The sequence below is a fragment of the Syngnathus typhle genome, linkage group LG3, assembly GCF_033458585.1.
Source record: "Syngnathus typhle isolate RoL2023-S1 ecotype Sweden linkage group LG3, RoL_Styp_1.0, whole genome shotgun sequence".
In the NCBI taxonomy this organism is placed as follows: domain Eukaryota; kingdom Metazoa; phylum Chordata; class Actinopteri; order Syngnathiformes; family Syngnathidae; genus Syngnathus; species Syngnathus typhle.
Window position 1 is genome coordinate 9,282,958 of NC_083740.1, and position 16,818 is coordinate 9,299,775.

General features: G+C 41.4%; 3 protein-coding genes across 5 annotated transcripts; 1 reads left to right on the top strand and 2 right to left on the bottom strand.

The window, feature by feature from the left end:
* Positions 1–1,433: 1,433 nt before the first annotated feature.
* Positions 1,434–5,309, bottom strand: LOC133150844 (coiled-coil domain-containing protein R3HCC1L-like). 2 transcript variants are annotated; one of them, XM_061273409.1, is made up of 7 exons: positions 5,182–5,309; positions 4,467–4,936; positions 3,950–4,137; positions 3,740–3,810; positions 3,139–3,234; positions 2,918–3,058; positions 1,434–2,284 (listed from the first exon to the last, which is right to left on the bottom strand). In XM_061273409.1, exons 2-7 carry the CDS (start codon positions 4,899–4,901, stop codon positions 2,232–2,234), a joined length of 984 nt encoding a protein of 327 aa, XP_061129393.1. In that variant the 5' UTR covers positions 4,902–4,936; positions 5,182–5,309; the 3' UTR covers positions 1,434–2,231. The 2 variants fall into 2 exon arrangements, with proteins under 2 accessions (XP_061129393.1, XP_061129394.1); XM_061273410.1 differs by having other exon boundaries at positions 5,178–5,250.
* Positions 5,310–5,386: 77 nt separating this feature from the next.
* On the top strand, positions 5,387–9,583 carry LOC133150832 (cartilage acidic protein 1-like). Of its 2 annotated transcripts, none has more exons than XM_061273388.1 (14): positions 5,387–5,576; positions 5,901–6,107; positions 6,190–6,386; positions 6,563–6,699; positions 6,777–6,933; positions 7,004–7,138; positions 7,262–7,398; positions 7,473–7,609; positions 7,796–7,878; positions 8,012–8,112; positions 8,186–8,354; positions 8,511–8,656; positions 8,724–8,763; positions 8,834–9,583. In XM_061273388.1, exons 2-14 carry the CDS (start codon positions 5,911–5,913, stop codon positions 8,839–8,841), a joined length of 1,644 nt encoding a protein of 547 aa, XP_061129372.1. In that variant the 5' UTR covers positions 5,387–5,576; positions 5,901–5,910; the 3' UTR covers positions 8,842–9,583. The 2 variants fall into 2 exon arrangements, with proteins under 2 accessions (XP_061129372.1, XP_061129373.1); XM_061273389.1 differs by having other exon boundaries at positions 6,777–6,914; positions 7,003–7,138.
* On the bottom strand, positions 9,580–13,524 carry LOC133150851 (golgin subfamily A member 7B-like). Its single transcript, XM_061273418.1, has 5 exons — positions 13,379–13,524; positions 11,400–11,525; positions 11,157–11,309; positions 10,677–10,778; positions 9,580–10,590 (listed from the first exon to the last, which is right to left on the bottom strand). The coding sequence occupies exons 1-5, from the start codon at positions 13,388–13,390 to the stop codon at positions 10,507–10,509; spliced, it is 477 nt and encodes a 158-aa protein (XP_061129402.1). The 5' UTR covers positions 13,391–13,524; the 3' UTR covers positions 9,580–10,506.
* Between the last annotated feature and the right edge of the window lie 3,294 nt (positions 13,525–16,818).

Genomic DNA, 16,818 nt, shown 5'->3' on the forward strand with positions numbered 1-16,818 from the left:
CATCGTAAAAAGAGTGACTGCCATTGCCATCCTCTCTGAGGACATTTTCCAACCACCTCTACTTCCACACATACATTAGGTATATTTCCCATGTCTGCGGACTTTTAGATACGGGTCATTTTCAGTGAAATGACAACCATCATGGTTACAGTTACATGGTTTTTAAAATACTATATCTTGAAAGTCAGAGTTCACTGAGTAGAGGTGAGTGAGCACTACTGTTTGATAACACATCAGAAGAATTTTAATGGGAGGGAAAAATTATTGTTAGTGGACTGCACAACACACTGAGGACCAAGCTGGACCATTGCTTTATGACTACGTGTGAAGCATCCAGCTGGCCGCTTTGTGGCATATGCAAAGAACCAGCTTGTGACTCAGATTTTGGGTCGCACACGATGATGATTCAGCTGCAGGAGTGACATAAGGGAAGGATACAGACGAGAGGGAGATCCACCACTTTGTTTTTGGGCCAATTTAGGAAATTTGGTCTATATTCACTTTAATTCCACAGGGCAAGTAAATGTTCACAGAGGCCTTGAATGAACCACAAGAACATTCTGATGAATGGGGTATGAGCAATAAAGTTGCATACATTTTTATAATTAGGATTAGAATAATGGCAGACATGACAACTTCTATTTCAGAATAGATTTGCTGACCATATTCAATTTAGTTTGGGTCACGTGGACAATACTCCAGAAAATTTAGTCCACGTGCCACAAAACCATCCACTATCAACATTCTTGCTGCTGCATCAAATCATCAGTTAAAAATGATGCTTGTCCTTCTTGACTTTTACCTTTCTGTGCTTTGATTTCTTCTACACCTGCATCTATGTATAACTTCTAAATTAATTTTCCTCATGGTCTGAGCAAGAACTGATCACGCAAAAGGCAATGCATTCAAAAAATGTATACCCACAAATCTACTATTTGTTCTCCATTCAGCCCATAAATTTCAAAACAGTCAGATCAGCTGAAATAAATGGCAGCATACCATGTGTCCAGTCTTATATTTAGCTGTTGTGCCGTCTCATCCAGCAGACTGCACTTAGCTTACATAAATTGTTTTTCTCCTTTGCTTTGGGAACAACAGAGTGCTGAGAAGACAAAAAGTGGTTGTGCAAGAGTTGAGTTGTTGTGAAACAACACCAAGTGGACAATGTGGCTTTTACACTCTGCGGGAGAGCAGAATGCATTCAATCATAAACGTGAGGGTGAGCGCTCAGGCGCTACTGATTGATGAGTCCATTGGAAAACTGTGCCACGTGGCGAGCTGGAGATGAAGAACTTGATATCAAATAAATCTGAAACGAAACTTTGGTTGAGTTCTTCTTTCAATGTTTGTCCTCATGTCCTTTACTTTTCATGGACAAACACAATCCCAGACTCAATTTTGCTCACCTGCTACTAAATCAGTGTTTCATGAAATAAAAAGCAGGCATGATTTTTATTCCCATGAGTATATTTCCACAAATCAGTCGGATACAGAATCCTCAGTTCATATAATCATGTGGCAGAAAAACATTCACCTCAAGTGACTCCCAAGAGTCAATGGGAGGTTCCTCATACAAGTGATTATGTGCATGACATGCTACCATTGCTCCTTCATTTTAAACTAAAAATATACCGTAGAGCATTTATACCACGAGGTTTGAGAAAAGACATATTACAGTATTAATACTACTGTACACTACTGAACAATGACACCGATACCCTGAATTGAACAGTGATGAGCACTACTTGTATACACATAAGAAATCTGACATTATTTTAAAAAGTAATACATTTACTGCAACTCAATTTATAGAAACAATACAACATTTAGCCACTTTTGAAAATCATTTCTTTACAACTGTACTTGTCTGACATGACAATAAAGGATTAAAACATTATGTGCCAGTGTGGATGGATCATCTAAATTGCAAGTGCCTGGGACAAAACCTTTCATCTTACAGTTGGACAATAAAAATTGATGAAACACATTGTTGCCTATAGCTTTCGGTGAATTAATGAATCTTTGAAAAACTAGACGACTTGAGCACAGGCAAATGTTGAGGTAAGTTAAACCTCAGCGCCGCATCCCTGCGTTTATAAAAAAAAAAAAAAAAAGAGTTTACAAACTTGAGTGATGTAACACTGCACACTTGGATAATGGTGCGACTTCACGTCTCCAGGCGTGGCTTGAAAGGAGTCAAGCGAATCAAAGTGGAGGACTTTTCGCTCCAATTACTTTCCCTCCCAAACATCTTCCCTCTGTTTGGCTGCCAGACGCTTTTGTTCTAAAGGATAAATCAACAGAGATAATTAGATTTATGTATAGCAAAAGACATGCCACTCCGACATGATTGTTGAAGCCAAAGCTGCATGGCTGATTTTGCCACACATAGATTTGAGCATGAGCATGTTCTGACTGTGGACACGTGGCAGAAAGGCTGGGGACAAAATGTTCAGGACATGATGCACTTGTGCACTGGCTCCTTAAGAGCACAGGAGGCCATCCATACTAAGGACAAAGGAGGCTGTTTTTGCCTTCCTGGCTGGCAGTTCAGTGGACAGCCACTTGTGGTTTATTGTGCCTATATACTTATGGTCCCGCTGTGAAGGGAAAGGCTGCTGCACTGATTATAGACTTGCTTTGAGCCACACAGCAGTGGACAGAGAGCAACTTCATTTTGCCACAAGATGGAACTAACGCCAATTTGCACTTGATTTGCTAAGTGGGGGAAGAGCTCCCACTTGTGGTAAAAGCATGCTGATGCATGATGCAAACACTAAGTTGGTCCAGCAAGGCTTTTAGGGAAATAGTCACCCTCTGGTGGTCAGTATGTACTTACGCCCAAAAAATCAGCGACTAAGTAAAAGCTGAGCTGCGAATATACGAGTATCCACTATGCTCCGTTTTTTGTATGTACCTCTGGCCTCCTGGAGCTTCCTCTTCTCTGCCTCCCGCTGCTCCTTTGTTACGTTGCTTTTCACGCCGAGGGCACCAACCACAAGCCTGCGAGCCAGAGCTGCACTGGTCTGAGGCCTCTCCTTACCAGAAATGGGGGACTCTGAAGATGGAAGGAAGAAATGTGTCTTCCATGACAGAAGAAAAAAAAACAATGCAAATCATAGAGTATGGTAAATATACCAGAGAAGCTGCGAGCCGCGGCCTTTGTCTCCGGAGTGGATTTGGAGAGTGGCCGCACCTTCATCAGTGGATTTTTGGATCTTAATGCTTCACGAGCTATTTTAAAAAAGCAAATAAAAGAAATAAAAAAACAACAACAATAGTTAACAGTATTTAAAATTTCAAATGGTGTGCGGGTATGAAAATAGTAAAATATTATTTAAGCAATGCCTAATTATTACTCAAAGATAACTGAACTTCTGTGCATTTACTGTATAGTAAAAGTAGCTATATTACTGGAGGCATGGCTGTGGACTGAATTAACAAATCCTCATTTGACATCTCTAAAAAACTTGTTTTTCAATTAAGTTGTACAAGTTAAAGGTGGGAGAAAAAAAAAAGTGAAATTATTTATCTAAGTTAAGATCAGCGGATGTGGTTAAGAATTATCGACTGTAGAAGCCGTTTGAGACTTTTCTATGATTAAGGGCTATATAATGAAAATTTGACTTTGATTTGACTTTTTCTTTCAAGCAAAAAAAAATTACATTTTAACAACGATGTGTAGAATTTTTATATCCTCTCTGAGTGGTTTGCTCTCAACCACTAGTGCGTCACTTACCTGAAGATGGGCTTGAAAAGATACCTAGAGCGTGGGTATCGTCAACCCATTTGATATCGAATCCTCTCTGTCTGAAAAGACGTTGAATAAAGCGTGTGAAAGAAAAAAAAGCCATTGTTAAAAAAGAAAAAGCACCACTTTACATTATATCATGCAAGCGTAGCTGATGTTGAGAGGACATCGAGTGTAAATGATGTGAAATTTACATACTGGTATCCCTGAAATAACTTGAAAAGATCCTCGGTTTTACACTCTGGAGCAATATCGTAGATCTCGATGACATGAGAGAGGTCTTCGTCACTCTCGTCCATGACGTCATCATCAAACCGCTGCATGTTGTAGTAATCAAATCTGGCCTCTTGGATTGACGACTTCTTGCGACCTTCACTCAAAGATAGCTGGAGAAAAGAAGAAAAAGCAATGACGGCAACTGGATAGCAAAATTAAATGAATATTTAAATTTCCTTTGAGATCCTGAACTATTCACAATGTGCTGACATGGGGAAAGCTAAACTGTCAAAAAACTGTGAGAAAAGCTAGCTGAACTTTAGAAATCCGGAAAAAAGTTTATAAAAGTTATCAACAGATGAGAAAATGAAAGAGTGAAACATTTCTATTTTTTTGTTGATACTAACTCACATGTAAAATTGTAAACATCTCCTTTTTCTATGAACAGGGTGTTGAACACATCACAGTTGACTTATTTGATTGCATTGATTTTACCAACCTCTTCAAGCAGTCGCTGATTGAGACAATCTCCATCATCGTTAAATAAGGTGTCCCAACTGTCCTCTTGTTCCTTCTCGTCATGATGGGACGCATTGGTTACATCAGAAGACTCAAGCTGTCCATTGGACACCTCTGCACCCTGTAGCCGCTCAACCTCTCCGTGAGCAGTCTGCAGCTCAGCTCTATCCATTTCAACAGGCGCTTGCTCATCTCCTGTTCCCCCTGCCTTGTCTTTCTTGTTTTTGGCGTTCTTTCGAGCCTTGTCCGTGTAGCGAGGCCTGGGTCTTGGTTTTACATCTCCCTCTATGTGAGGTTTGTCTTTCGATGCGTTGAGTCGTTTCTTTGGCATATGAGGAGCCTGGCTTGGCTTCTTGGACTGAGACGTAGTCGGTGCGTCTGAAGCACCGTCGTTCTTTGGTAGTTCCGTTTCCATTGTAGTTTTGACAGTGTAACTGGAACTCAACGACACTGATGGGTGAGGGTTAACAAAAACACAATCAACATAAAATATTGATTAATTTATCGTGTGGAAAAAACCTGAACATGGCTACCATAATCGCTGTGAGCTAAGGTACAACTAGCTAAACATAGCAAGCTACTTTTCCCATTCATCGAGGTTACAACGAAAAGAACATGGATGCAATTTTACCAGATAAATATTCGGATCTATACTTGATATTGTAATACAGGGAAGAAAAGTGTCACTAACCTACCTGTATTTTGGTTAGCGTCCGATTTTGTCGCAGGATTGACGCAGGCAGTGTTTAGAACGTGAAGGATTGTGGGAAATATAGTTCCCGCAACCTGTTATGAAACGCGGAGTGATTTCGGAGAAAATCAGTTTTCTTGTAATTATTTTTAAAGAAACATGTACTGTGCTGCGATTAACCGTCGTGATCAGTAATAAACTATTTTTCCTGACAATTTCCATTATGTATCTTACTCGTCAGCCATTGGACAACATGCTGAAATTTGATTGGCTAATTACGCTTTATATGTAACAATGTTTCGTAAAGCTTGTGCAATGCAGTTACGTAGCTCGCAGCATCTTCGCTCCTGCAGAAGCTGAACTGTCTGTTTCATTTCTACTTACGGATAAAACAGTCAGGTAAGGTTTGTTTTGTTTTTTATTTTACTCAATGCACGAGGCTCCAAAACATGAAGATTATTTAGGTATCTCACAAAAATAGTCATCCAAAGATGTTGTAACAAGAATCTGAACAAAAAATGCAGGTCGATGATTGGTGGGCAGTGCAAAATAACATGTGGCTGGCAGGTGGGCAGTACTGTACCCACACTTCAATCGTCCTAACCCACTATTATGGCCAGAGTGACCATGCATTGTGATTCTTTTTTCTTCCAACATATTCAACATGCTCAAGTAAAAAATATTGTTATGTATTTTGTATAAAATTTGATCATGTGTCACCAGAAATCCAGAAATGCGGGCTGCAGGATTTTTGGTCCTCCTGTTTGGACTCTGGGAGCAGTCCCACTCTCAAAACAGCGAACCAATGTTTCAGGAAGTTACACAGACCATCCTTCCTACCGACACGCTGCATAATCCAACACAGCTCAATTATGGGATGGCAGTAACTGACGTGGACGGTGATGGCGATCTCGAAGTTGTGGTGGCCGGGTGAGTGAAAGGGGTTTGAAACTGAAAAGCTGACTAGTGTGTCCGTGTCTGGATTGTTCCATTTTTTTCCTCCTACCTTCAGATACAACGGACCTAACCTGGTGTTGAAATTTGACCGCACTCAGAATAAGATGGTAAACATTGCTATTGATGACAGTACCTCACCTTACTACGCTTTGAGGGATGTAGCTGGGAACGCTATTGGGGTTACAGCCTGTGATGTGGACGGAGATGGACGGGAGGAAATCTATTTCCTCAACACAAATAATGCCTACTCTGGTAATTGTTAATCACCAATCATCTATTTTCTTTGGCGCCTATCCTTATTATAGGGTTGCAAGTGAGCCTATTCCAGCTAACGTTTGAGAAGGGGGGACACACACAGTTATGAATGATTTTTTTTTTTTTCAGCGTGGAGAAAATTAAGATTAAATGACCATAGTCTATCATTACAGGACGAGCCACTTACTTCGACAAGCTCTTCAAGTTTCGTAATGGTCGCTTTGAAGATCTGCTCAGTGATGAGCTCAATGTGCGTCGTGGTGTTGCTAGCCGCATGGCAGGACGTTCTGTGGCATGCGTTGACAGAAAGGTTAGTGACCCTTCACATCCCGATTGTCCTCCTGTTCTTTTTTTCAAACTGTCTCTGCCTCTCGCATTTTCCTTCAGGGAACAGGCCGCTACTCAATCTATGTGGCAAACTATGCCAGCGGCAACGTCGGACCCCACGCTCTCTTAGAGATGGACGTGGCTGCCAGTGATGTGGCGAATGGCGTTATTGCCTTGTCTGACGTCGCCGTCACAGCCGGAGTCAACAAGCTCACTGGTCATAAAATCACATTTTGAGCTTGGCAGTGTGTGAGGGGCTTTTGATTCACTGTGGCATTTTGTTGCAGGTGGACGTGGAGTTGTGGTTGGACCCATCCTCAGTGATGCAAAATCTGATGTTTTCTGTGACAATGAAGGAGGGCCCAACTTCCTATTCAAAAACAATGGGGATGGGACTTTTGTTGACGTCGCCAGGCAGGCAGGTAAGAATGATGGAAATCGGGGTGGCCTCTCAGTGAAAAGTTTACAGAGTGGATATGTTTTATCATAGAAAAAAAATTGATGAATGAATTCTACTTTAACTCTGTGTTGATTGACCCTTAAAGGTGTGGCAGACCAAAGACAACATGGTCGAGGAGTAGCACTGGCTGATTTTAATGGCGATGGAAAGACCGACATTGTCTATGGCAACTGGAACGGCCCTCACAGGCTTTACCTGCAGGGGAGCAACTCTAATTTCAGGGTGAGTAAGCAGTGCAGCACAGCGAAATAATCGGAGAAGTCTGAAAAGCACTGAGCCAAATATCCTCCTTGCAGAATATCGCCACGACAGAATTCGAATCTCCCTCTCCGATTCGCACAGTTATAGCTGCTGACTTTGACAATGACAGGAATCTTGAAGTGTTTTTCAACAATATTGCCTACAGAGGCAATGCCCCCAACAGGATCTTTAGGTGAGTCCAAAATTAAAAAAATAAATAAATAAAAGCATCCAATTTATTACATCGACTAAGTAGTTATTTGAAGTTGTTACTCTTATCAATAATATCCAATTGCTGCCCTAATTGACACATATATTTAAATTGTGTGAAACTGAAGAAGGTGAAACTCAAATTCTCCATTTCTGTGTGTGTTTGCAGGGTGTCAAGAAGAGCTATCGCTGACCCTTTAATCCAAGAGCTCAATGTGGGAGATGCTGCAGAGCCTCAAGGCAGAGGAACAGGTCAGAACAAATATCCACATATTTGCCCCAATTCGCTTTCTGTCTGATTTAGATGAGTTTTCCCATGCAGCAGGTGTTCCTCACAAATACAGCGAGGTTGTGCACTGACATTTCTTTGCCTTTCTGTCATCAGGCGGTACTGTGACCGACGTGGATGGAGACGGGCAGCTGGACCTTCTGCTGGCACACGGTGAAAGCGCAGCCCAACCAATTTCTGTCTTCAAAGTCACACAGGTGTACAAGCGTTTTGCTTCTGATCCAACTCATTCGGTCCTCTATTATCCTGACCTGTCGCCACGGTTATCAGGGCTCAACCAATAAATGGCTTCGAGTCATCCCTCGCACCCAGTTTGGTTCATATGCGCGAGGTGCTAAGGTGACGGTCTTCACCAAAAAGAGTGGAGCCCATATGCGCATCATTGACGGAGGTTCCGGGTACCTGTGCGAGATGGAACCCGTTGCTCACTTTGGTTTAGGTAACTATGCTGTAACATGGCCCATTTTTATTTTGGCATCTACTGAACCATAAAAGGATTCAGAGCTGCAGTCTATAATCTTATTTTAACTCAGCCAAGTTTAAATCAAGTCAATATTCGATAATATTCTTGACATTGTGATGATGATTTTTTTAGGAAACGATGATGTGTCTGTGCTGGAGGTCTCTTGGCCTGACGGTAGCGTCATCACACGTGTCCTTCAAGCTGGTGAAATGAAGTCAGTGGTGGAAGTAGCATATCCCGCTAACACAGAAATGTCCACGCTTGGCAATGACACAGAGGTACGCATTGTAGTTCTCAATTTACTTTTCTTTGTTTAAAATGTAATAAATGTGCTTTGTTTTTCAGTGTGGTGAAGGTTTTACTGTGAAGAATGGCCGCTGTGCAGGTAAATCTTTTTTCCCCCCAGTTAGATAATTAGGTTTTCCTTTAATTTTCTTTTTTTTATGTTTCAACAGGCATCTGAGGATATTTTCCAACTAACCCTATTTGCCTTGCCAACCCATGTTTTTTCTTCTTTACCACGAGTTTGTTTTTTTCAATTTGTATTGCACTTGTAAATTTGTCAAAATTTACAAAACATGATTAATAACATCCTGCTTCTTTTATCATTTCAAAAATCTGGAAAAGAAATGCTTACAATCAACCTGTTGGGTCATTTGCTGCTCGAATGAATACTCATTAGAGTTAGTCAACATATGTCAGCCTTACCACTTGATGTTTTCCTCCTCTCCTGTTTTTGCTACCTTCCATCTCAGCACCAGCCTCACCTTTCAGCATTTCAAGCCCCAGGTTGAAGGCCTCCAATTTTCAGATGCTTTTATTACTGTTCTACTTGCAGACCTGAGAGACCTGTCGTCTTTAAGGCGCCAACAATAAGATATTTCCCAGGTCTGCATGTTTGATTGAGAAATTCTCAACACTTTTTAGCATGTTGTCTAGAACTCTATCAAAGTGTGTCAAAGTTTTACTGTCGTGAACAAGCTACAAGAAGAGACTCATGTACACAAATGCCAAAATCATTTTGGTTTGATATTTAGTTCCCTTTTAATTCTATTCTCCATCCACTATATTCACTACTGTGATGGCATACACTTAAAAAAATATATCTATGACGATAGAACAAGTCTTTATGTTCATTTGTACTTGCAGTTTATAAAAAGTGTCCCATTTGTTAAAAGAATAAAAATAAAAGTCAGTTGAATGCATTTGTGATTACATTGTATTTATTAGACAGCAGTCATCACACAATTAAGCTGCACCGAAGTTTGAGTCGGCACAAAATGTCACCGACATACTTGAGACATTTGCACGAATGATTCCTTTTTTGGCAAATATTTGTCTTTGGAGGTTTGGTCAATTATGCATACTGTGTAATTCAACACATGACAGTGACGATTCAGGAAGACGATTTGACTTTGCCTCACATGCTCATTTTTGCTACGTCCTTGCATAAATACAATTTTTGGAAGAGTTGATCAAAATCAGAGAAACTGGGTTTTTATTTGAAACCCCTGTGGATTTTGTAAAATATAGGCTTGGTGTGCGGGAAATGGAAGACTTGCTACATTACATACATGATGAACGACATTCATCTGCTACAATACAATACGATATAGTGCCTTGATCTTCATCTGGATTGGTTTTGATCTATCGTGTGGAGATCTAGGCAAGGTTAGGTGAAGCACACCCTTCTGTGATATGTTTATAAAAGCTATAAAATATTCAAAAGCCAGCGTTAGTGTGCCTGGAGAGTTATAACAAGTGCAGGTGTACTTTCTCCATTTTGTACAATTGTGGTTTGAAAACATCTAGTCATATCCATCTTCTCACCAATGAAATGACACATCACTGATAAAATAAAAATATAAGGAATTCGATGTTTCCATCACATCAGAAATATAAAATATGATTATGTTCATCGGGTGCATTGCAACAAATGACTCAAGTGCATATTTGGCATGTTGGCAATGCCTTATAGTAACTAATGTAGTACAGCTGAGGAGAAATTTCTTTCTTCAGGAACATCTTGTGGATCTGTGAAGCGATGGAGGAACGGTTCAAATACCCAAAAGTTGTTCTCCAGGGTGATGAGTGATCAGAGGGACATTGTTTTGCCAGAAGTGCTCAATCATCGAGCTGTGCTGCTGGACACAGAGCTGCTCCCCGAGCTGCAACCGCTGGAGCCTCTGTCTTCGTAGATGGAAATCTCAATCTGGGCAAAGCCGTTAGGGACTGAGATCGGGTCGCTGGGGTATGTTTAGAAATGTTGCGGTTGTACATGGACATAGGTAAGGATACAACTCGCATTCCCCTCTCTATGGGATCGGTGATGAGCAGACCCCTCGGAGCATAGATCTTTTCATTCTGCTCCTGAATGTACTTGGAAATTTTCTTCAACACCTAACACACAAGCAGAGCACAAATGAATACAACTACGACTCACATAAGATGTTGTTTGTGGAATAATTTTGAATGTGTGCTGGATTACCAAAAGGAAATACCCAAATGGTGAAAAGAAGAAAAAGAAGCGATTTTTCTTTTTTCTTTACACTTTTTTTTCTTCACACCAACATTTAATGAGCTCTCCTTTGACCCTTTTATTGGTCTATAGTTGACAGGATTTTTTTGTACCTCAGATAAAAACACTAGGTGCTTGTAGTTCCATTTTCAAAGCTTTTCATCTGATACCATTGTGTGACAAATAAAAAATGTTCATTCGAGTGGAGTGGAAAGTGTTTGTAATTATTGCATGCGAGTGGGGGAACAAACAACTTTCACCTTTTCATAGCGTGTCTCCATGCAGAGGAAGATAAGATATGCTGTGGCACAGGCCAGACAGCCTTCCAAGTAAGACTGCCCTCCGATCTTTTCTGCTTCTGCGTAGAAGTTGTTGAGCGTCTTCACAGTGTCCTCGAATAAAGTCCGCTCAATCTGAACATATGAGCGGGTCCATGAATTGCGGGGCTGGCTGGAACACCAAATATTGCGCAACGCGAAAGGAAAGACAACTCATGTTCTCACCCTGCTCTCCAGCTCAGAAGGGAACTTGGTCTGGAATCTGCAAGTGGTTCCCTCACTGTAGTCCCTCTGGATGAAGACTTTGTTGGCCAGGGATGCACTGTGCCTCAACTCCTGTAAATTGTGGAACTAAGGAAAAGAGAGCATGAAAAGGGTCCATTCTATTTATTGTGCAATGATAGAAAATTACAATGGCGGATTATATTGAAAATATAATACAATAGTGCTGGAACACAGTCATGTCCATAAAAATATTTTAAGGTGGTCAGTCATTCATTAATTGTATCTACCACACTGCACAGCAGTAGTACACATTCTAGACAATGAGTATGTATATACCATATAATACTCCGCCTTGAGGGACAATTAAGAAGTGTTGTTTCTCGACATCTTTTAAACAGGTCCCTGGGGAAAGATGCCTTTACTACTCTCTCATTTCACCAGGTCAGTTGTACTGTGTGCAAATAGTAGCTGTTGTTTTGGTCTTGTAACGTGTAGGATGTTATAGGAGAGGTAGGCAGAGCGTGATGAGCTATTTGTGCTCTGCAAGCTGCTGGAGAGAAGCCCGTTTGATACACTAGCCGTACCCATCACTTCTCTCTCTCTCTCTCTCTCTCTCTCTCTCTCTCTCTCTCTCTCTCTCTCTCTCTCTCTCTCTCTCTCTCTCTCTCTCTCTCTCTCTCTCTCTCTCTCTCTCTCTCTCTCTCTCTCTCTCTCTCTCTCTCTCTCTCTCTCTCTCTCTCTCTCTCTCTCTCTCTCTCCTCTCTCTCTCTCTCTCTCTCTCGCTCTCTGTGCTGTCTTACTAAACAATGGTCAAATGATGCAGCAGTAATGTTAGAACATTAATGATTGTCAAGCAAGTGTGTTGTTGGAAATCATCAAGTCTGCCATAGAAAATAATACAATTTGATTCTATATGAATGTATATTTGTTTGTCCATCTATGCCAGCAATATGTGGCAGCCAAAATAATTAAATGCACTAGCAAAAGTGCATTTGTGTTTTTTTCAGCACTATTATAGCACTGATTTAAATATGAATGAATTTACAATGCCGCTGGGGATCCCACCTTTACAAAAAACAACATTGGGTGGACATTTTATTTACCACCACCTCCTTGTTAGTCAGTCAAGCCGCATATTAGATTGGGTACACTGAGTTCACATCACAGTCCGCGGTGTCAAATAGCTCAAGAGTAGACGTGAAGATTTTTGGTCCTAAATATTAAACTATTTTAATATTTAAGATTGTTTAACTCGATTTAAAAATAATCTTACAGGACAATCTTAAAATACAGTTTTGACATCCTTGAGGCAAAATAAAAAAATAAAAAAACAGCCTGATTTTCTTTACGTGTGTAAACCACCTCAGCAAGAAGATGCTGGATCATTCCTGTGTCAATGTTTACTGCGTGTGCATTTTGGCTTTCTTCCTGGCTTTTTTTCTGGTAATATTCCATGGTTTACTCATTTCTCATTAGTCACTGTTTGTAATTTTAGTTGGTTTGTGACATTATTATTATGTGTTCCCATGTGCCATGATCTTTTTTTTTCTTGTGTAAAATATGTGCCTTTCGCAGTGGCAGTGTCATAGCCTCTGTCCGTGGTGCTGAACGACCTATGTGCGTGTGTGTCTGTGCGTGTTTGTTTGCATCCACTCTTGGGACGCAGCCATCGCATTATTAGGGCGTCCAAACCCATACGAGCACAACTGCTTAACATTTAGGGGAGGGGTTCGTGTTTTTTAAATCCTACGTACAATATCTGCGCTCATTTAAACTGTGCTTGTTTAACACTGTTGGTAAGAGTAGAAAACATCGCATTGGGGTGGAACGAGTGGGGAGGATGCCCTCGCGTGTCCTCATTCCACCGTCACCGCGCCTTGCTGGTTTCAACCGCGTCCAGTCCACGAGATGAGATTTTGTACCCAAATAAGATGATCATTTAAAAAAGCAGGATAAGGAGCACATTGTGCCAGTCTTACCTCAGTCGCCATGTTGCTGTTCGAGTCCCGGCGTGCACTGATGACTGACACGGGACAGATTAAATGATGGGGGAGGGGCTAGTCAAGTAGGAGGACAGGATTTAGCTCTACATATATGCTTTTATTTACCTCGACATGAACTAATCCGAGTGACATCCAGGCATATAAACCTTTTTCTTATGTGTAACAGATCAGCTGTCAATCTTTTTTAAGAGGGGGGATGTGTTGGGGTTCACTACTGAATGAATGAATGAATGAATGAATGAATGAATGAATGAATGAATGAATGAATGAATGAATGAATGAATGAATGAATGAATGAATGAATGAATGAATGAATGAATGAATGAATGAATGAATGAAAACACACCTATGGACAATTTTGAGTTCTCAATTCACCTACCGTGCATGTATTTGGATTGTGGGAAGAAAGACACACCCACGGGGAGAACATGAGAACATGAATTGCCTCATTCCTTGTGGTTCAGGTTGTTGTTTTTGTATTTTGCCTGTCGTCATGCAACTGTGTTTCTACAAGTTCTCTTTGTGAGGGGCAGCTGGGCACTGTGCCCCTTTGTTGCCATGGCAAAATAATAAAGCGCTACAGTGTCATTCTTAAATGTAGAACAAATAATTGTGTCCGAAACGAAGTAAGTAATTATCCTTTCGAAAGCGAGACGTAAATAATTGATAAACTGTTTAACATAAAAGGTAAAATCGAACAGCAATAACACAACACGACCAATAGGAGGCAACACTTGATCAAGTGAAGATGATCTGAGTGAAAAAGAACAAGTTAAAGGGGAAGAAGTCGACGAAGAAGAAAGGAGGCGGAAAAGGGAGAAGAAAACATTGCCCCATCGGCGAGCTATCGAGATAAAATTGTGATTGTTACATTTCATCATGAATCACGTAGACTTTTTGTTGTGCATGCGGTTTAGTAAATTGCCGATGGAAGATCAGTTGGAAATCAAACGTTTGGGGCCGCACAGACCAGAAGACTTTGTACTGCTTCAGTATGGAGATATGGTAACCCGTACCTTCAAAAAAGACTGGTTTGAAAAAAAGAAATGGCTAACCGCTAGCACGAGCAAAGGTGCGCTCTTCTGTTTCCCCTGTCTACTTTTTGGCGGCTTGGACTCCGTTTGGGCATCGATGGGCTTTAAAGACATTAAACATCTGTCGGAAAGAACGGCCAAGCACGAAAGCTCCTCGTCTCACCTGAGATGCGCCATGAAGTTGGGTTTACTTGGGCTGCCCGCCGTACGGTCGTACCTCAATGACGCCGATCGCCTTGCCACCGAAGAGCACAACAGACTAACCGAAGAGAACCGCTATGTTCTGGACAGACTGATTACATGCGTCAAACTTTGTGGCAAGTGCGAAATGGATCTGCACGGTCACGACGAAACATTAAACGCATCTCTCTTTACCTGCATATTTGAGACTATGTGTGAGGGAGACACCAGGCTCAAAAGACACTATAATGCGGAGCCTTTCTTTCATTTAACTTTAAAAACCATGCAGGACGAGCTGCTGGATTGCATGTATGAGGTCTATAGGGAGGAAGTGGATAAACAATTACAAAAAACCCAGTTTGTTGGCTTACAGGTCCATGAAATTATTCATATGGCGTGCAATTCTCAAATAGGCATCGTGTTGAGATACGTGGTCGACAACACTCTGACGGAGCGATTCATCGAGTTAATCGAAGTCACAGATAAAACCGCCTTCGGCCTTTCCGACGCCATCCAACAAGTTCTCGAGCCCTTGCGGCTGGGTGAGAAACTCATCTCGCAAACCTATGATGGGGCGGCCATGCTGATTGATGGCAAAGGCAGCGTGCAAAGCCTGATGAGTTTAAGATACCCCAACGCAGTGTTTGTGCATTGCCCCGACCAGTTAAACGTTACCCTGCAGCAAGTGTGCGCGTCTCGAATCCCTGAACTGAAAGTGTTTTTTGCCGACTTGACTGGTTTTGCAACCTTTTTCACCTCACCCACACGAACAGCTGCCTTGAAACAAGTGTCGTGCAACAACATCCAGCGACCGCAGTGGAACTTTCAAAGCAGGACCATTAACGCCGTATGGGACAGTCAGGACGCCATACTGGAGTGTTTGGATTGCATTCGCACTCAGCCGGGATGGGACAGCGTGACTGTCAGCGAGGCATACGGCCTGTCCATGCATTTGAGAGACCCCAAGTTTCTCCAACTGCTGCATTTCTTTGCGGAAGTCATGCCGGAAGTGGATGTCCTGCAGAACATTCTTCAGAACCAAGAGATTGACGACTCGGTTGTGAGATGCGCCGTGGAGAACTTCATCGGCAACGTGAAGGAGGTGAGAGAGAGGGCAGATGTGATCGCTGACCACGCTGGCGACGCCAAGCGCAGGAAAACCAACACGGCTGAAATCATGAAGAAGGCTTGCGACAACATGATTGCACAAGTAGAATACCGGTTCTCCAACAGTGACTATCTCATTGCAGCGCAACTCGTGGACTGCTCACTTTTTCCCAAATTCACGACATCATTCCCAGTGGCCCAACTCAGTTGTGCTGTCAAGTTGTGGCCTTCAGCTTTAAAAAACAAGGAAAAGTTACAAAGTGAACTAAATATTCTCTACCAACACGATCAGTTGTATGCGGGGAAATCTGCACTTTTGCTACTAAAGACTATTATGGAAACCGGCCTGCAAGACATCTTGTCTGAAACATGCATTTTGTTAAACATCTTCCTCGCGACTCCCATGGCGACCCCTGAGCCTGACAGGAACCGGTCCACCATGGAAAGGATTAACACATTTGCAAGGCACACATTAGGAAAGGAGCGATTGAATGCTCTTTGTATTCTTTCCAATGAAAACCAATTTATCCAGGGACTGGTGGATTTCAATAAAAAAGTCATGGACAAGTTTGCTCGTGCCAACAACCATCAAGTTTCATTCCTGTTCAAGTGATTGAGGTAGTTGGCTTATTGTTCTTAGGTGATTTTATTCTTTTTTTTTTTCTGTGAAGAACAATTTGGATGAATGTAGTCAGCAATTTACTGTACTGTAAATTGTTTATACATGTACATTGAGTATTGTAAATATTTGTCACTTTCAGAACCATGGACAAGGCTTACACTTGCCATTTTAGAGTTTGTGATGTTGATTTTTTTTTTTTTTTTTAATCTTACACTTAAACTTTGGTTGGTTTAGAAAGCATGCCTTAACATTGATAACATTAAGAATTGTGCTGACTTGGTTGCCTCCCACCAATAAATAAAAATAATGTTAACATAACACACATTCCATCTATGCAGCTAAGCCGCATTGTCAACATACAAACAGTTTGGGATTTGACAGTTTATTTCAACAATGCAATATTTCACCCATAAAAGATGTAGCAATATATACATGACCAAAAAAAATCGATCAAATAACTGATTTTCAAGCGT